The sequence below is a fragment of the Oryzias latipes genome, chromosome 24 (genome assembly GCF_002234675.1).
Source record: "Oryzias latipes chromosome 24, ASM223467v1".
Taxonomy (NCBI): domain Eukaryota; kingdom Metazoa; phylum Chordata; class Actinopteri; order Beloniformes; family Adrianichthyidae; genus Oryzias; species Oryzias latipes.
Window position 1 is genome coordinate 3,910,390 of NC_019882.2, and position 20,730 is coordinate 3,931,119.

Sequence of the window (20,730 nt, forward strand, 5' to 3'; positions counted from 1 at the left end):
GCAGCTGTCGCCCCCGAGCGCGGCTAGTCTGCAGCTCACCGCTCCCCCGAGGGGATGGGTCAAAATGCGGAGAAGCATTTCCCCATTGTGGGATAATTAAAGTATCAATTATTATTTATTATTATTAAAAAATAAAAATGGCATTTGTCTGGAGGGTCTTTTTTTCTGTTTGGTGTTGGTTTTACTGCTTGGCTGTTGTTCTGTCTGGAGTACCGTGTAAGCACCTTTTGATTGGCCCTAGTTCTTCTCTGGGTTGGGCCCCTTCTACTGCACCCTAAGGGGGGACAGGTCTTGGCCTGTGCCCGGTTGGTTAAGGATGGATGTCTTTTGTCTACATCTCCATATGGAGAGGATCTTGCGGGAGGACTGGCTGCCACATACATTTGTATGCATGCAGGAATTATATATGTTTAACCTGTTTAGCCTGTGTGTAAACATATGTGTGTGTGGATTAGGTTGTTTATGTAATATCTATAAGTGTATTTTTTCTATCACCCCCTTATTGCATCACTTGCCCCCTTTCGTCTGTTCGTAAATGATAAGAAATAAAAAAATTCAGTCCGAAATACAAGAAGGGTTTATATAAATGTACACCTTCAGTGTTCATAGATCAAAAATGAGCAGTAGTTGAAAGTTATGGAACTTCTCATTCAACAATTGCGTTTTTCTGTATACTTTGCAACATTTCAAATAATCTGAGGACAATGATGTTTAGATTCAGCCACATGTTAAATCTAATGATATTTGCATTGGACATTTTATGGAAAAAAGACTGAAGGGATGCCTGTAGGCCAAAGAAAGGAAAGGATTTAGCTACGATTCAAAGCTGATTTTTCTAACAGATGTTGCTGCAATTATGTACTCTAAAACTGAGCATGGGTGAATAAACAGCCAGTATAGTCTGTAGGTAATAATTGAAAGACTGAAGATGTGATGTTGATTTTATTTCAATGTTTTTGGGGGTTTAATGTTTGTACCCACTATGACTATTATAGTTGTACATGTTTTACCACATGCAGATCAAACAACTTACCAACTATTTTCTTACACCCGCTTCTATTTTGCTGTGTAACGAGACTCTTGAGCAAGACCAAAAAATCCCTTCAGAAAATGTCACCATATTGAGATGAAAGAAGGCAGTAGTCATTGTTACACCAGAGACTGTTTACGCTTAGAATAAATGTGCCAAGGTACTCTGACATACTGCTCTGAAATGTTCATTTCAAACTGAGTCTTTGAAAAGCACATGAGCAGGTGAGCTCACTCCATCAGCCCTGTGGTTTCTGTCAATGATTAACAAAAAAGGGATTTTACAATAAAAATGTTAGTTACTGACAAAGAAAGATTTAAGTGCCTGTTTGAAGTTTGTTTCACCTGTTCATTTCTGCATTTTGCCTCTATTTGTTCAGGTTTTAGTCTATAAAGTGGTACACAGCTGAACATGTATATATCTAAGCACCACTGTTGAGATTTTATAAGCTCTGTTCAAGCTGTTTTGCAGTTTTGCAGCCTTGGGAGGCATACTAAATTAATCCTTTTTTCATTTGAAGCTGAGGCATGCTTACTTTGTGACGGGTGCATGAAAATGCCTGGGCCTGCATATTTTTCCTTTCATATTTTCTAGTCCTTAAAAACAAGCCTCTCTTCGCTCCCTGTCTCTGCTTTGTCTGTTAAACACGTCCACTTAGGATAATTGATCCTTTTAACTCTTGGAGAACTATAATTGTTCTAGTTTCTTCCTAATGGAGTTCCAGGCAGAACTGCAAGTTTTTTTTTTTTCCACCACTAAAAACTAATTTAACTTTTTCTTAATCACCTATATTTACATATAGTTAGGAAGATTTCAAATGTTCCTCACAAACTTCCCCCACTTCCCATCATCACTTTGTTTACACTCTCTCCTGCTAGCTTACAGCCTTCCACGGCCCCAATCTAACATTACCAGTGCAACAAAAATGGTGAGCAACATCAGAGCTGTCCATAGTTTTGAGCCAGAGACCAGATCAGACGAGGAAAACAAAGATATTTATGGATTTATTTGTCTGGAAGTTGATGCATAAGAATAGAGCGGAGCAGGGAGATTCATGGCATGCAGTTGTACGTAATGCTTACAAACTCTTTCCAACAGATTTCTTTTCTGACCCTAATTCACAACGACTAATGCAATGAAATGTCCTCCATCATCAGAAGAATTTCACAAGAACCCTTTTCGTCAGAGTGGGTTTCTAAACACCTTGCCAGGACAGGTTCACACAGTTCACTAAAGCAAAAGGAACTGAAAAAAAGGCTTTGTAGTGGGAAGCTGAAGGAAAAGGTGAACATTGTTGACTTTGTTGCAAAATATCCCAGAGAGGCGAGCAGATCTTCCATTTTTCAGCGTCATCCCTTCACTCCCTAATCCCCATTTGTAATTAAATGTGCTGGGTTATGTAAAGCCAGTCTTGGTGTGACACAGCGTGTGCTGCACCTTTTCTCCCAGCATCCTTTCCCCTCGTTCTATCTGTAAGAGGGAAGGGACAGATTTAATCGAGGCACCCTAACGTTCTCTAAAGGAAATTCCCCTTAAAAAATAAAGGAGTAAAATACACTGAAGTCATGCTGGATATATGAAATATAAATGAATTTGCATCATTTAAGGGTCTAGTTGAGCAATGGGAGTCACACCTATTACATGTCATGACACTAAAACACTAAGCCCTGGATGAGCACTCTAATTCTGGTTGTTTTTACTTTCTAGTTCACCTAAGCTCCACTCATTCTGATGAGCCTCCTTCCTGTTATTTATTTAGATTCCCTCAGTCTCCTTACTCAGTTCATGACTGGTGGAGTACGAGAGCTGTAGCAGCTGGCTGCTGCCCCCTGACGGCGCTCTGACTTAACACTTGTGTTTGTGTGCATCTGTGCAAAGTTCATATTTGCATCCCTTCCTGTTTTAGTGTGAGCTTTTTTTTTTTTTTTTTGAAAGGCAGCAAAGGGAGATTTGTTACAGCTTCACTGCTGCCCACCCACTGTGTCAGGAGAAGGCTCAGACAGCTGCAGGGGGGGGCTGAAGGCTCATAGAGCAGGTAGCCACTACACATTTATTAATGTGCAAATGTTGCTGTTTGAACACTGAAATGAGCAATGTAACTCACTATCCCATGGGGCCTTTTTCAATTTTCTGTTTGGGATCTGGAATGTACCAAAATGCTGCTGGATGCTTAGGTTAACTCCTGTGTTGTCTTAAGGTTAAAAAGTGACCCACTACCATGTTTAGTTGTAAAAAAAATAAATAACCTTAACCCTTTGCTTTTCTTATTCAAAATGTTGTGAATTTCCCTAAAAGGGACTCCATTGTTAGAAAAAAAGTTCTATTTTTTTTTGTTTTAGGTTTTCATGTGGGCTGTACACCACTATAAGATTGTAATATGGGTCATTTTGACCCATGATTTATAAACACATTTGAACATCAGGAATTGTTGAAAAACTCTGTAATTTACAGATGGTCACGCACACCTGAGTCACCTGAGACTGCAGTCGGGTCGGTCAGAAGTAAAAGTTTCCAGTTCTGTCCCTGAAAGGACAAAAGCTGTGCTGCTGTACATGCGAGAAATTCATCTGCAAAGCCCATCCTCACATTTGTACATGCACGTGCTAAATAGTTGATTTTGAATGTTTTCACAAACGTAAAGTAACGATTTGTCGTTTTGAGAAAAACATATATTCCACATCCTAAAAAAATATAAAAGAACAAACTGTTGACAAAGAAATTCCAGATTTCTGACAACTTTTTTATTTTAATATAATTATTTCTGAAGTAATTTCATAATGATTAGCAATAATAGACAGTTATTCCACTTGGTTTGCATTAAAAAAAAAGATCATTGTTCATTGGTCCTCTAATATTTTTTTTTTTTTTAATAAATCAAATTGAGTTTAATTTGTTTTGGGTCTTTGGTATTGTGGGTAATTTCTGATCCATAGGACAAGGGGAGTAAACGGAACGTTGAAATCACACGTTTCTCAGTTGTTTGAAAATGTGACACAACTCTGTAACATCCAAAGAGATGGTACCAATTCATGCTTTGACATTACGGAGTTCAGTATTTTTTGGCCTCATAGAGCACATATGACAATAAAACTCCCCAAAAAATCCTGTTACCACAACAAAAGGGCTTTGACATATGACATAAACAAAATGAATTAGCCAACATCTTAATCTTCCAAATTTATTGGAATCACTTTGAGTTTCCTATATTCTTTAACACTGTAAAATGTTTGCAGAACTGATCATCCATAGTAGTTTCTTTATTTTTAAGTCAATAACGTTAGGGAAAAGTCAGTGACTCAGAAAACTTTGCAAAAATAGCTCAGCTGCAGTGTACTTTTTGAAAACTGTTATTAACATCTATATGGCGTAGTCACCTGTCATATTCATTTAAGCCCTACAGCTTTCTTCATACCTTCGTGCAGTCTGTTCAATGTTTAATGTTATCCTGATGGTTGAGCATAACAGAATATTTAATGATGCCTGTGATTTTATTCCCCTCATTTGAGCTGTCTGAGGGAAGCGTCAGCCTTCAAAATGCTCTAAAATCTGGGTTCAGACACACTTGACATGTTTTGGCTTCTATGATTGCAACATTATTTCCTGCCAAAGGCAGAAATACAGAGCTGCATTGTACTAATAGGAATTATTTGATTGCAGAATAATAAGGATGATCAGGTTTCTTGTTATGTCAAAGCTGGACTGCTGTGCTGTGCTAAAGGCAATGATAAAGAAAACATTAAAGCACATTTCCTTGGCATTCAGATTTTACAACCTGCCAACATGAACACATTAGTTTGAGAAAATCATGTTTTTTTGCACAAAAATACCACAGTTTGCTGATTAGGAATAACCATTTTCCCCATTATTATTATTTCTGCATGTCATTTTCTGCATGTCAGTTTCTTCCCTGAAGCAGTCAGACTGCTGAACTCCGGTTGATCACTGCATCCCCCCACCCCCCCTCCATGGACAACAAGGTAATTCTCATGTGCAATATAACAGGGCTGTGCAATACTTAATATAATATACAGTGCAATTTGAAACATACTTTCTGTGGAATACTCACCAGGAACCACACCGTAACATATTGATGTCACATTGATATTATATTATTTATTAATGTCTGAATGTAAACGGCTGGCCCGGGACCAGAGAGCCTAATTTCGTTTTATCATGTCATAAGAAAAGCCGAAAGAGAAACAACATGTGATAAAATGACAATAAAGATTTCCTGATTCCTGATTCCTAATTATAGAGCTCCAAAACATGCTTTAATTTTATAAGATCTCGTCTTTAAAAACCACTCCGATAGAATTTGTGTTTTTAACATGTTCTTGTGGCATTTTTCTAATGATCGAGGACATATAGTAGTAAAATAAACTTTTTTTTGATAAAGCGAATTCAAAAATAAACTTTTTTCTATGTATTCCCCTTCTGTGCAGAACTTCGTCTGTTGTACAACAAAGGCTGCAAATCCACCTTAGTGCTATTAATTGAAACGATAAGAAGCTGAAAGACCTGTGTGACATTCAGTTTAGTGGTCCTTGAAGACTGGAATTGGGCGCCTCTTTCGTTTCTTTAGCTGTTGCTCAGGTGACTGACAGATGACGGTTAAATCCTCAGCTTTAGAACGGCCTCACTGGGCATTCTTAAACTAGCTTAGGGGTTCTTCCCTCTGCTTTTATACTGATAAACAGAAAAGACATATCTGTTGACATCTTATCCATGAAAGCAGACTTTCCTTATTCCCATTGGTTTGCAGCGAGATTACTATTATTTCTCTAAACACTGGGATGCTGTGAGAGAAAAGAAAAGTATCACAAAACACATACCTGATCCAATTTGAACTGACAAAACCCTGGAGAAAACTGCTGCTCGCAGATCTTCTACTCGTCTAGTATTTGTATCATTTGACAGACTTATTTCTGCAAACTTTTTCTTTTGCGCCGGACAAACAATGTCAGCTACTTTCAGCATACATTCTTATTACAAACTCTCCGTCACTTAAGGGCTAGCTACGTTCCAAAGCCACAACATAGCCAGCTTCTGTCACAGCTTCACTGGATTTAGCCATTTTTGTAAACAGTATCTGCTGTGCAGCATAGCCTCGTTGTAGTTGTTGGAGCTTATTGTTGCGCTCCTCGCCTGTAAATTTGTCATCGTTTTTATGATTTTAGTGATGATTTTTATTGTATTCTTTGAGCATTTAATGTACTTGCTTGCAAATAAGGCCCAGGATTTTATCCAACCTTTAAGGTACAACAAAGTAAGCATTTGTCCACTTAGTTTGAAAGTGCTTTTTTCTTCTCGCCATCACAACGTTTGTCCCCAAATGAACCTGTTCTGGCTCTCTTTTATTGAGGGCCACAAAAAAATCTTCCTGCGGGCCGCCATTGGCCCCCGGGACGCCTTTTGAGAACCCCTGGTGTAAAGTGTGCTCCCTTCATTCCATATTTGAGTACATATTTAAGTGCATAAATGCTTCTATTCCTGTTTTTTTTCTTCCTCTTTGTTAAAATCTTTTTGAATGAGTGAGGTCTGCTGGGATATTTTTGAGTATTTGAATTGTTGTTGCAGCTCTTTCTATGCCCTTTTTTTTAAGTATGTGCGTGCAAGCGCATGTGTCCCAAGAGGCCAATCACGTGTGGATAATTATGACATCACCACCCAAGTGTTTTCTAGCACTGAAGCAATGTGGGAAGTCATAGTGCAACAGAACCTGGTACACAGTAAATGTTTACCAGAGGAGGCAAAGATACATTTTTTTTTTGGGGGGGGGGGGCAGGATGAACATCTTTAACTTTAAACAACTCTTGACCACAAACTGTAACACTGTTAGAAGGAAAATACAAGATAATTTTCCACTATCTCTGCACTGAGAAGAGGAAACACACAGAATAAGTCTGTTGAGATTTGACTGGCTCACTCCCCATCTACTGCACCCACAATATTTGTGAAACTCCTCACTTATTAGCCTCCCTCCTTCTTTATCTTTCGCTCAAGATGGACTGCTAATTATACCAAGTGTGGGCCTGTTGGAAAACTCACAACAACGCACAGCGCACACACATGGAATGACAAGCAGCAGCTTAATTACCATCTGAAATGACATCCTCAGCACTGCTGATGACTCTCTTAACCAAATTATGGACCAGAACACTGAAGCTGCAACGCTCCAGCTGCATTTCCCAGGCGGAGTGGGGCCTTTTCATGGCGGGTTACACACCAATACACAGAGGAGTGCTGCCCCCTTCTTTTTGCCTGCCATGCACACACATCGGGTATTTTCTTTTTGTCAGACAATTGGAATGATCTTGCAGATGTGCATCATTAATTTTACACTTGTTCTGTATGACGGCAGTCACAGCAGCAGCCTCGGAGTTTAGCGCTTTAAAGATCTAAAGTGATGATTGCTGGACCTTTTAACTGATTTTGCGGTTCTGTCATTGCTATGGGAACTGCAATTACTTTGCACAAAACCACACTTCCTTTGATTTACTGTTACGCTTTAGAAAATTGCACAGCAGGAGATATGTAAATGTGATGTTGGATTAAAGGGGAGTTGGAGTTAATGCAATCGGTTTCCTCTATCTGTTAGGTTTGTATGAAAAACACTGCTTGTGTTGGAAGCTGCAGAGGTTTTCCATCTAAAAGAAAGAGTTGAAGCAGAATGGGGTTGCAGGTCAACCCCCATGTAGGTGCATGGTACTAAGGTTTTAGTCTCATGACAATTGTACATTTATTTTGCCTGATTTTATATGGTCAGTTTGTCCCTGTGGACAACCACCTGCGGTGCTCAAGTGCACCGCACGTGGTTTAAGAAGAATGGAGGAAACACTTCAGCTTTTTTCAGCATCCACTCTGACAACAAATAAAATGTTAGATGATTTAGAACCTGACATGTTGATCAGTTTGGCTCCTTTGTTTATGAAATATGTAGAAATATCACTATGACCACTGTGGTAGCAGTGATTCCTTTAGTGATACACAGAGTCATACTGTAATTATTATTTTTGCATTTTTGGCTGCAAATTCAGAGTATTTCTAAAGCGAGGCAGAATGAGATTTTTTCTTTCCAGTTTCTTTTTGTCAGTGAGAGTTTGAGAATAAAGTTTTCTTCTTTCCTCTTGAACTTGTTCTCAGTGGCACTTAATTTAGCAGATGTTCAAAAAGCAAACCCAGTCGTTCCCGTCTTAAAGGTGTTCTGCCTCTGAGAGCAGCAGACCTGAAACATTGAGCTGTTTTAAGACACTGAAACCCCTTTTCCCTACCAAGCAACAATCCCAGAAGATAGAATAATGTTGTTCCGGTGTGGAGAAGACCTCTACTACACTGATTTTTAGCATGAGGATTTTAGAGGATTAACCTTTTGGATCAAATGGTAGGGTGCAGGTGTCAGGCTTTAGGAGGATCTTTTTTACCCTTCCGGCACATAAGAATGGAGAAATGTTTCCGAGTTGTTTTCACAACTGCTTATGTAAAAAGGCTTTCCTATTTACCAGGCATTACTGTTAGGATGTCACACATATTTTCAGATCCCAACATTTCCTAATACAACTTTTGATTTTACTATGGAAACTTTGTAAAAAAAAAAAAAAGAAAGAAAATAGTTAAGAAAACATAATAAAGGTGGGAATAAGCAAGTTGGCTTCCTTCTACTCCTTTTCAAGAAAATAATTAAACTCGTGGTGACAAAAGGAACATTCAATGGGTTCGAAATATTGCATTGTATTGTATAAGTAAAAATATTATAATTTATGATTGGGAGTAATTATAATGGAATCATTTACACGTGTATATGAATGTATACATGTGCATCTTCTTTTACTTTTAGTTTTTCGATTTTTCAAACGACCTTTAATCATCCAAAGTTTGAAATATCTATGTGTCGATTGACATCTCTTGTTTATTTTAGTATTTTTTGTTTTGATTGCTTGAAGAGCAATTCCAATTTGAAATTGGATAGGATGCTACTGACAAGCTAACAGGAACACAGGGTACTTATTGAAATATGTTTTTTACATTTTACTTCAAAGTTTCAAAATCAAAGTTACGTTAAAGCAGAAAACTTTGCCCTTAAAGACCTGTTAATTATATATACCATAAATAATACTCCCCAAGTGACACACATGAAAACATTTATGCCTAGTGATCTGCTCACTAAAGACTCTCAAGGGGAAAACATCAACAACAATACCTGTTTACTACAGAATAGGGAAACCCACTCCCCCATGATGTCACAGACAATGGTAGAGTCCACTTCAGATGTTTCACGTCAGTTGGCTCCACTTTCAGCCACCTTGTTGCTACCCGATCTGTAACGGCTACCAAAATTGATTAAACGTCATAATGTTGGCGAAAAGAAGTAAGTGACGTAATATTTGCGCAGTGTGGACGGATCAGGTATTAGAGATTGCGTAGCGGCACATCTCTTTGGACCTGGCAAGGCCATTTCACGTACACGCGTTGACTGTATAAGAGAACTGGACCGAGTTCCAAACAGGAAGTAACCGCTGGTTCCAAGAAACCAAAATTCCAAAGACTTCTTTAGAGAAATGAACAGCTATTATTCAGTAATATTCTTTATCCAAATAACCGTTCTTGCTCTGATACCTTTTTTTTTTTAAATGTTTTTGAATAATCCTCTTTTTTTTCTGCATTATATATTTTCTGTTGTGCAAGTTATTCCAGTTATAAACTGGCCAATCAGATGCCTCAGTGAAAGTGTGTGGACACAGATTTCCTGTAGCCTACTTTCAAGTGGTAGGGATGTGGCCATTTATTCAACTGAATTCTTTCAAATCCCAACCCTCACTCATTTCATCTGGTGTTCCTCAAGGTTCTGTTCTCGGTCCCCTCCTCTTCATTACCTACCTGCTACCCCTTGGCAATATATTTCGTAAATTCAATATTGGTTTTCATTGTTTCGCGGATGACACTCAGCTCTATCTGTCCAGTAAACCCAACTCTTATATTCCACCTGCCTCCCTCTCCTCCTGCCTGTCTGAAATAAAAACCTGGTTCACCCTAAACTTCCTCAAACTTAACAGTGATAAAACTGAATTACTCCTCGTAGGTTCCAAATCCACCCTTTCCAAAGTTTCTAATTTTAACCTTTCCATCGATTCCTCTCCAGTTTTCCCCTCCCCTCAAGTAAAGAGTCTGGGTGTCATCCTTGATAGTACATTATCATTTCAATCCCACATCAATAGCATTACTCGGTCAGCCTACTATCATTTACGTAATATTAATCGTCTCCGCCCCTCCCTTACCATCCACTCCGCCTCCATTTTAGTTCATAGTCTGGTCACTTCTCGTCTCGACTATTGCAATGCTCTTCTCTTTGGTCTTCCCAACAAAACTCTAAATAAGCTTCAGTTAGTCCAGAATTCAGCTGCCCGCATCATCACCAGAACCCCCTCCTTCCATCACATCACTCCCGTTCTCCAGCAGCTGCACTGGCTTCCAGTAGCCTTTAGGATTAAATTCAAACTCCTTCTCTACACCTTTAAAGCCCTCCATAGTCTGGCTCCCTCCTATCTCTCTAATCTCCTCCATGTTAACACTCGCTCTCGCTCTCTTCGGTCTTCTTCCTCTCTTCAGCTCTCTGTCCCTCCGGCCCGTATGGTCACCATGGGGAGCCGTGCCTTCAGTCGCTCTGCACCCCAACTCTGGAACTCTCTCCCCCCAGACCTCCGTAACACTGACTCCTTTCTGATCTTTAAATCCAGACTCAAAACCTATCTGTTTAAGCTTGCATTTCCGGAACACAGTTTCTCATTTTCTGTCAGCTGATTTTACTAATGAATCCAATTTATTTATTGTTTTTAACTTGTGATTTTATTGTGTTTTACCTCTAACTTTGTACAGTGACCTTGGGTGTTTTGAAAGGCGCTTTTAAATAAAATGTATTATTATTATTATTATTATAAGACAAGCTCATTCATGATTGGTGAGAGCGGTTGCCATAGAAACAATGACAATTCAATTTTAGCCCAAATTCACAACAACGGTCATCTCAAGGGGCTTCGTACCGGACACAGACCAACTCGGACCAATCGCTGCTTACACTGCGACATCGGTATTGTAAAAAATGGTGATTACAGTGGACTCCAGAATAGGGAACCCCACTCCCCATGATGTCACAGACGATGGTACACTTCCTGTGTTTTCTAATCAGTTGTCTCTACCCTCAGCCACCTCAACCTCTCTAAACCTAACTGTGTTACATGAACTTACAAAAAACAAACATCAAAACAGTTAGAGCAATTTGAGTAAAGAAGGCCAAACAAAATGAATGTGCTGATCCAAAGACATATGATTTTTAATAAAATAATTGTAATGAATTACTTCAGCTGTTCCAGTGACCCACACCTAACATGTTTATTGAGGTGGAACTAAACATATTCTATCTTTGACTCATGTAACTTAATGACTAAATTAGCTTACCTCTCTGCCTGTTTGTGGTGGCTGACTGGAGTTGTGTATACCTGCCACCTTACCGTGGCTTCTGCTGGTTCATTATCTCAGCCATCTGCACATTAAAAAGCATGACACCCTGCTGGAAATTTAATTAAATTCAAACAGAAGGCAAAGTTGAAACGTTCTGTATTAAACAGGTTTGTTTTAAAAGTTGGATTCATGTGTCTCAAACTTTTCCTATTTGTAAAATAGAGTCATAATACATTCATGCAACAAGAAGTAATTGTACACTGCAAATACTGAACCTTTTGAAAGTAAAAAGGCCCATTGTTTTAGCAACAAATGACTTTCTGTCATGCAAGAAAAATATTCTAATTAAGAAAGTTTTTCAAAAGCAAAAAAATCTCAGTTTAAGAAACATGAATGGAAACATTTTCTTGAAATAAGAAGTGTGAGTCAAACAATTGTTGGGACCTAATTGGCAGATTCACTTTACCTATTTAAAGAAAATTTCACATTTGAGGATATTTTGTACTTATTTCTAGGGGGGCTGTCACCTGTTTTTTTAATATTTCGATATTGTATGTTTCATACATGCATACATACATTCAGACATGCACTTTTCTACATTTTCCTTTATCTTTTTGGGTATGCCTAGCTTAATAGTGACTCCATACTGACCTATTCTAATAACAGATTTGTCAGCCCATACATTTGTAATGGGTTTTTGTACAAGTAGAAAAAAAAACACACAAAACTTGTGTAAAAAAACAGCATAAGAGGCCGAATATTCACTAGACACATTTTTTCCTTAAAACCAGGCTGTAGGAGAGGTTTGGTTTCTTACATAGATGACTGACTGCACCCTGCTTATGTACTAACATTTAGGACATGCACAACAGAAATAGACTTCCGCATGCACCAACCTCAGTCATAATGCATCACCTGGAGTTCTCTGCAAATCAATTAGAAAAGCTCCATATTTTGAAGGCGCGTTGCATCATTTACCATCTCCACGCTCCGAAACGTTCCACCTGCAGCAAACAGTTTTTCCTCAGACCAGTCAAACAGTGGTGCATTACGAAGGCCACGGGGCAATTTCTTCTTTTAAAAGCTGACGTGTCCAACCAAGTATTTCATGGTTGGATACTCTTTTTAATCTGTCTCTCTTTCCCCAAGAGGCCTCCAGTGTGCTGACATTCTCCCTGTTTGAACTTGAAAGAAAAGATCAGTCTGGTCCGGCAGCCTCCACAGTTCCATGATGTATTTCTTTGTGTTATGCATGATGCATTGTGCAGAAGCAATAATATTAAAGCATGGATATTTATGAATATCCCACTCGGATTTTTTCCGCTTACAGGTAATGGGATCTTATGAAAAAAAGTAACCCCAAGCAAGCGGGGAGAGAGGGAAGTAACACAATGATTGAATTTTCTGCACTCATGAGCAGAGTGTGTGATAGCAGCTTGTACTCCCAAACTCGTCACTCGATCGTATGGCTGGACCCAGGAGTTCCCCATTAATAAAAAATGAGAGACATGCAAGCATTCATGTTCCAATTCACTCCAGCTTATTGAGTTTTGCCATGCATGCTGTACTGTAAAAAGAGGAGGTAGCCTAAAAATAGCGAAAAAAACACAAATTTTAGAAAAGCTTTAAAAAGATGTAGAGTAAAAATAATTTAAAAACAACTTCAAACCTGGTAAAATATCTTAAATTTGAAAAAAAAAAAAAAGGTTTTAAATCTTTGCAGGTATCAAATAGTTTGCAGTGTGCTCACGGGTCCTGCTTTCATCTTTCAGAGGCATCCATCCTATCCTTTGACGGCACCATGTACATGAAGGTGGTGATGCCAAACGTGATGCACACCGAGGCCGAGGACGTCTCCCTCCGGTTCATGTCCCAGCGAGCGTTCGGCCTGCTCATGGCCGCCTCGTCTCGTGAGTCAGCAGATACTTTGCGGCTGGAGCTGGACAGCGGGAGGGTCAAACTGACGGTCAACCTTGGTAATGTATAAGCCGTCTCTTTCTCCCCTCAGCTCAGGGGGTTCTCTTTCCTCATCTTTTCTTTCTTTTGGGTGTATGCTATTTTACAGCGGAGAGTTTTTTTTCCCTTTTGTAGTTGCACGTGTCATTTATTTACCTGCCTGGATCGCCTACATCTCTGCTTTCATGTGTAGATGCCTTCATTGGTTTATAAATTTACAAAGTTTATCCCGGCTTGTCTTACTTTTATTTAAATATTTTAGGCATGTACAAGTTATTTTTGTATTATTTTAATAGATGGCCTCCATAAATATGTTTATTTTAAAGATTTTAGATTATCTCCTGCCATCTATTCAGATCTGCAAGTATTCCTTTGTCTTAGAAAATCCGCTCGGTTTGTTCTTGTCGTCTTTTTCTCTCTTTTTTTGGATGGTAGAAGCTTTTTATTTTTTTTATTTTTTTTTCCGGCCCATTAGTATCCTTTGGTGTAGCCAGCATCTATCATGCCTCGATCAAAGATGGCACTCACCCCTTCAAAGGCCCAGAGTCTGCGGCCCGTCTGGCAAACAGCCCGATGCCACAGCACCCAGCACGCCTGCAGATGGTGGGCCGTGTGGCAGAGTTAGTGCTTCAGTAAATCCAGAGTTTTAATATAAAAAACATAAAGTTTTTGTTATGGCACATTCCAAAGCTGCTTTAAACACACAGTATTTTACACACAGTACAGTATTTTTAATCATAAGTGAGATAATCCCCAGAACCCCTTTCTCCATGACTAACTCCTGACAGGCCTCTGTGAGGTGTTGGTGCTTCGTGGCACGAGGCTGTTTGCTCCCACTTTTCTGTTGCGGTTGATGGCACATGATAACCAGCTGGGGGGAGTGGGGGGGGGTCACATGGATTTTAACCTGCATCATGGCATTTCTTGTAAAACATGTAAATGCTTACTTTTCTGACATTTTGATGGCATTGGTTTTTTTTTATTTAACCGTGTGCACTCAAACTCCAGTGTTTGCTCCAACTGCTGGGTTGCAAAATCGATGTGGCCATTGAATTCCAATTGACAAAAAGTAGCAAATAAACAGGCAGTGATGAGAATAATGATCATTTGAAACTGTAGGCTGACCTGTTTGTTTGCAATTAACTGAATAACCTGCGACAGTTAAATCAATATGGAGTTAATGTCCAGTGCTGAGATAATGTTATTAGACAAATTTGAATAATTGGACTCAGATTGTCTTGGGTCGTTTGTTGCCATGGTAATAGTGACAATCAGGAACCAAAGCAGAATAAATAACAACAAAAAAATGTCCGCTGGCATCATGTGTCCGTCCCCGGAAGGTGGCTTTTCTTGCTCTTGGATGTGTCTGCAGCTGTAACCTTGAAGGATGCGATTTCATCTGTCACTTATTCTCCCCTCCCATCTAGATTGTGTCAGGATAAACTGTAACACCAGTAAGTCAACATTCTTCTTCTGCAGCCTTCTGTCCTCTGGGTGTTTGATTGCAGTGCATCTGCTGGGTGTAGATGGTAGAAACTAAATTGGGGGGGGGGGGTTAATAAGAGGATGTCTCAAAGTAATTCAAGTCATGCAAATTGATTATCTTAAAGGCACACAGCCACCATGTAAATTTTGCGCATATTGCTCGGATGAAAACTGGTCATACGTGAACATATGTGGAAAAAGTTTTGACAGAGTTTTCATAAATGAACCAGGTTAAAACCGCGGAAGAAGTATGGATAAACCACGAGGGGAACACGTAAATCCACGTAGAACATGAACCGTTCATATTCAATTCATTAAATTTAACGTTACATGTGCGCCGTATACACAATTTAAAAGTTATACAATGGTGGTATGTGCGTGAAAAGTCTGTTAGATATACTGTACGTGGAATGGTCATGGAAAGCCTCAAACCTGCATATGCATCTTGCAAAAAATCACGCACGATTGCGTGGGAAATATGTGAAATGTACGCAGTGGCTCTGGCCTTAGAAGATGCACCTTAAAATCACAGTACGTATTTCTAATAAATCTAAATATGTAAAAATCTGCAGGACAATATTTTCACTTCCCAACTATTCAGACAAATATATTTTCCTACCTTCACTTAAAAACTTTGCATTATCTTTACTTTTTTATGTGTCGTGCAGTAGGATTTACTTCAAATCTATATTTAACTGTCTTTAAAAATACTTTTTTTAAGGTTTTGAAGAGCTTGAATGTAAAGAATAAGAAAATAAAAAGCTGAGAGGCTCTAGGAATGCAATAAATAATGCACCACTCTGCAGATAGTTCTCTCTTCATGTCAGCAGAAGATTATTATTGATTTTTAATGAGTCACAGAATCGTGTCCAAGACAATTTATTTATTATTTTTGTCACTTAAATTCTAATCCCAAGTTTGCTTCTACTTTCATCAAACTCATTTAGCTGTTTAAAAACATTATTTATTTTCTGTTTCTCTCAAAAAGAATTGTTATGATGTAAAACCAAGTTTTGACTTCATTCAGGAGTTTTAAGACAAAATGAAGGTCCCATTTAGAGCGAGGTCGCCCTCTAGTGGCTTTGTGTATGGTCTCACTTTACAGAACTATCTATTTTCTTTATGCAACCACTTATTCTTTGATAAATTAGCATTAGGTGGGTAAGCTGGGGATATGTAATATTGAAAGTGTAATCACTTGGATCGAGTTTTAATAGCACCTGTCAGTTAGGAACAAAGGAACCAGTGTTGTGTGATGCTGAAATCAAAATTCACTTTAATAATAAAGGTGTGACTTGACTCGTTTCTTCCCCCGTCCCCTTGACTAACTGAACTCCATCCTCAGGCAAAGGCCCTGAGGTTCTGTATGCTGGAGAAAAGCTCAACGACAATGAGTGGCACTCAGTGCGAGTGGTCCGCCGGGGTAAAAACTTCAAGCTGATTGTGGATGAAGACATGGCTGAAGGTATTGCTGTTATTGCTATTATTTGGTGTAGCATTTATAATGTTTTTAGTTCGCTAAAAAGGATTGTCGTCTCTTCTCAGTTTTTTCACTTTCAGTCTAATGTGTTTCACTGTAGATTAAAGGAAGATCATTTTAAAGTGCTTTAGTTAAACGCTAATTTAAAATAATGATAATAATAATTAAAAGAATACAGTCTCAATCTGGAAACTTCCTAAATGCAGCATAATGAATAAATTAAGCACTAACGGGAAAAAAATAGTCCATCTAAATATAAAAGCAATAGTAAATAGGTCTTAAAACTTTAAAGTAGGGCCTAATTTAAAAAAAAAATCTATTTAAGATTACGAAAAAAGTTTATTCAAAGCTGCAAAGCTGTTAAATGTACTGTAGGAAATTGCTAAAGAAGTTCCAATTCAGTGGATGGATGGATGGATGGATGGATGGATGGATGGATGGATGGATGGATGGATGGATGGATGGATGGAACATAAAATGCCACAAACACAGCAAAACATATTGAATAAGTGTTACAATAAAAGATATTTGAACAGACTTCATTATTGTTTTAGGATAAAATAAGAAAGTACAGAAAATTCAAATCTAAATATTTTACTATTAGTATATTCGTTTAATATATTTTAATTTTGAGAGATTATATATTAGTGAAGGTGACCACCAACTTTGCCAGATCTTTCATTAGGTGTAAAGTATTGTAGAATTGTTTTTGTTTTTTTTTGTCTTTTTTAGTTTACTTTAGTTTCTAACAGCATTTCTGATGGATTTGCAGTATTTTTTATTCATTTTCACAGAGTGTAAGAACAATTTGATGATTCACAAACCATAAGAATTGCAAAAAAAACAGGAGTGGAGCATTTTGGTGTTGAAATAAGTTAATGAGCTAAAAACGTGCTAAAGACTTAAAATCAGAAATATACATTAAAAACATAAAAGGTGTGAATGTTTGCTTTTCAATTCATCATTTTAAGTAGCCTAAAATGACAGTTTATTAGTGCACCACTCCTTATATAGGTGTGTTATGTTTAGTATTATAAAAAACACGAATGTTGCAAGTACTTTGCTATATTTTTTCCTAGTATTACCAAGAATTTTGTATCTGGCTGGACTGGAGCATCTGGGTGGTAAATTAAGTGCAAATGCATCATCCTGAAGATGAACAGATGCAGTCAGACTCTTTGAAACAACCGAAAGTTCTACAAAACAAAGTGAACTAAAATCTCCACTCATCAGAAGGAAGTTGCAAGAAATTCAATTTTCTGAAATTCTATTCTATGTTGAGTCTTCTCCTCCGTTTCAGGTCAGATGGCGGGCGATCACACCCGTCTGGAGTTCAACAACGTGGAAACGGGAATCCTGACTGAGAAGCGTTTTGTCTCATCGGCACCTTCACCTTTTATCGGCCACCTTCAGGTATCAGGAAAAATGTTTGTTTCCTCTCATTAAAAGGATCTGTTGCTTTCAATTATTTGCATTAAGTCTGCATGTGATCACTAAAAAAGCAGGAAATGAGTGTTAAATATGTAAGAAAAATGTATTTACACCAATATTGTTTCACTGGTGTGTTTACAGAACAAAACGTTTCCCATTATTTGTCAAGTAATCGATTACTGCAAATGTTCTTGATGGAAATATTTTTCTTTATGAACTTTTCCCCTCAGAGCCTCAAATTCAACGGCATGCAGTACATTGACATGTGTAAAAATGGGGACATTGATTTCTGCGAGCTCAACGCCCGCTTTGGCATGCGCTTCATCATCGCAGACCCCGTCACCTTCAAGACCAAGGCCAGCTACCTGGGCTTGGCCACCCTGCAGGCGTACACCACGATGCACCTGTTCTTTCAGTTTAAAACCACCTCGCCCGATGGCTTCATCCTCTTCAACAGTGGAGACGGGAACGATTTCATCGCCGTGGAGCTGGTCAAAGGGTGGGTGGGGCATAAAGATGCCTCAGAGATATAATAGCATTTAAATGACTTAGTTGTAAAATCATTTAGACGGCCATCATTAAAAGATAATCCTGCATTTTGGGGATTTTTTTCTTCTAAAATGTGAGCTAATTACATTTTTTTTTTAAAATTCAACTTGTCCTGTGTAGCAGCTGAGCAAACAGATGAGAGCTAAAGGCCTGTTGTGTTGGACAGGTGTTACTACAATAGGGGGTTAAGAATCTTCTGAGACAAGAGGTGTATATTTGTAGAAATTACTTCAGTGATTGATGCTATACTTTATATAAATTGCATTTTAAATTGAGAAAATTGATTTATTTTTTAAACCCTTCAATGCAATTTAAAAAAAAAGGGTAATATAATTTTTTTATGAATAGATAGTATTTATGAATAGATAGTAATCCGTTGGATAATTTAGTATGTTTTTGCTAAAAAGCAATGAAATGAAAAGATATTGACTTGAGTGTTCAGGAAACAAGCCCCCTATTTAACCCCTGTCTCAAATTTGAACCACACATTTTTAACATGGTGTAAGAATTAATTATCAAAAAAATTGCAATCTTTTAACACAACATAAAAAATCAACAACAAAAATGTTCTCACCAAAAAAATTTAGAAAAGCAACTAAACGTTTCCCACCAACATTGTTTTTCTAGATTTAAGAGAAGCAACCATTTTGAAATGAGCAGAAAAAGCCCTTCTACTGCCCCTTGTGGACTGATGATGAACTACAGAGCAGAAAACAAGGATGAAGATAAATACAATGGGTTTTTAAGGAAAGTGTAGATCATGCTAATAAGTTAGGGTTCCTAAAAATTCATCAATTAAGATATGAGTGGTTATATAGGTTTTTTTTTTTTTACTTCTCACAGAGGAAAAACAGATGTTTGTAAAAGTATTCATCCATCAAGACACATCTGTGTTTTAAGAGAGTTACTGAAATCTGAATCTTGTTGTGATTGTTTCTTTTCCAGGTTTATTCACTATGTGTTCGACTTGGGGAATGGGCCCAGTTTGCTGAAAGGGAACAGTGACAGTCCTCTGAATGACAACCAGTGGCACAATGTGGTGATCACAAGAGATGCTTCCAATACACACACACTTAAAGTGGATTCAAAGTCAGTCAACCAAAACGTTAACGGAGCCAAGAACCTGGACCTTAAAGGTAATGTTTGGAAGATTCAACTTATACCTCGCCCCTAAAATGATGTCTAATATAATTCTCTTTTTCCCATTAGGTGACCTGTTCATTGGAGGTCTGGGACCCAACATGTATCAGAATCTCCCCAAACTGGTGGTTTCTCGAGAAGGTTTCCAGGGCTGCTTAGCCACTGTGGATCTGAACGGCCGCCTGCCAGACCTGATCAGCGACGCCCTTTTCCGTAGCGGACAGATTGAGCGTGGCTGTGAAGGTAATGGTAGTAAAAAATCATGGCCTTCTCACTTAGATTTATTAGACTAATTAGGGGGCTTCTCAGAAGCCCCTGCAGACATTTGGTAGCACCGTTTATCCTCCCTTCTCGTCTTTGCCAGGTATTTATCCCAATTATTGTGTAATTCTTGTAACTGTAAGTTCAGTTGTGTTTTGTTTGTGCAGCAGTTAGAGCTGCCAGGTTCATCTGGTGGATTACAACAATAGAGCAGCAAGACGTACTGCATTTTCAATTTAAAGGATCACAAACAATAATGGGATTAAATGATGGTTTCTCTTTGCAGAAAGGTTGTCTAGACTTTCCTCTGCTGAAAGTGACAATGAAAGACTTTCTTTCCCTCTTAATTTGCTAAATTTAAAAATCTTTTCCAAATGATACCGTTACTTTCAGGGCTGTTTTCACACAATCAGAAGTAATCCTTTTAAACAAACAAGAATTTATTTATTTATTTGCTTACTTTACATCCCCGGAACTTAATTTTTCTATAAAACTAGAACAAACTTTAACTTAAGGAGCATCGTTCTATGTCCTTCTACATAAACTGCATGTATTTATGCCTTTGTTCACTAGAGGGCAGCAGAAGCTGGATCCCAACATTTAAAACTCCCCAAACAAATAAAAACACTGCTTCTTTTACAGATCTAAAGAGTTCTCGTGTTTCGAAGAGTTCTGGTTCCTCACTAACCCCTGCTCTTGTTTCCTGCTCTGCTCTGTTCCTTTTTTTGTTATGTTCGTTCTGCGCCAACAAAGTCGCTTTCACCAAAGCCGACCTGCAAGGTAGAGGGTCAAACTCCGCCTCTTGAAGGCAGCTCGCCCCGAAACTCTGCTGTGTGCAATGCATTGTGGCTGTCACCATGGCAATAATGTTTCCAAGGTGCTGCAGGGAGGATTTGCTCTCTGATGGAGGAAAAAATGAAATAAAATAAAATAAAAAGTAGCTCAA

The 20,730-nt window shown here is 38.3% G+C and overlaps 1 protein-coding gene across 11 annotated transcripts in view; it reads left to right on the forward strand.

Annotated features, from left to right (window-relative positions):
- The window catches only part of LOC101156134 (neurexin-3b), a gene marked incomplete at its 5' end in the record, with an annotated part of 300,242 nt that overhangs the window by 113,084 nt on the left and 166,428 nt on the right, over nt 1-20,730 (forward strand). For 8 of the 11 annotated variants that reach the window (XM_023953188.1, XM_023953183.1, XM_023953192.1 and 5 more), the window contains 8 exon segments: nt 13,255-13,458; nt 14,866-14,892; nt 16,269-16,388; nt 17,704-17,816; nt 18,065-18,333; nt 19,329-19,519; nt 19,593-19,766; nt 20,538-20,564. In XM_023953188.1, the coding sequence (XP_023808956.1) occupies nt 13,255-13,458; nt 14,866-14,892; nt 16,269-16,388; nt 17,704-17,816; nt 18,065-18,333; nt 19,329-19,519; nt 19,593-19,766; nt 20,538-20,564 (1,125 nt within the window). 11 annotated transcript variants of the gene reach the window in all.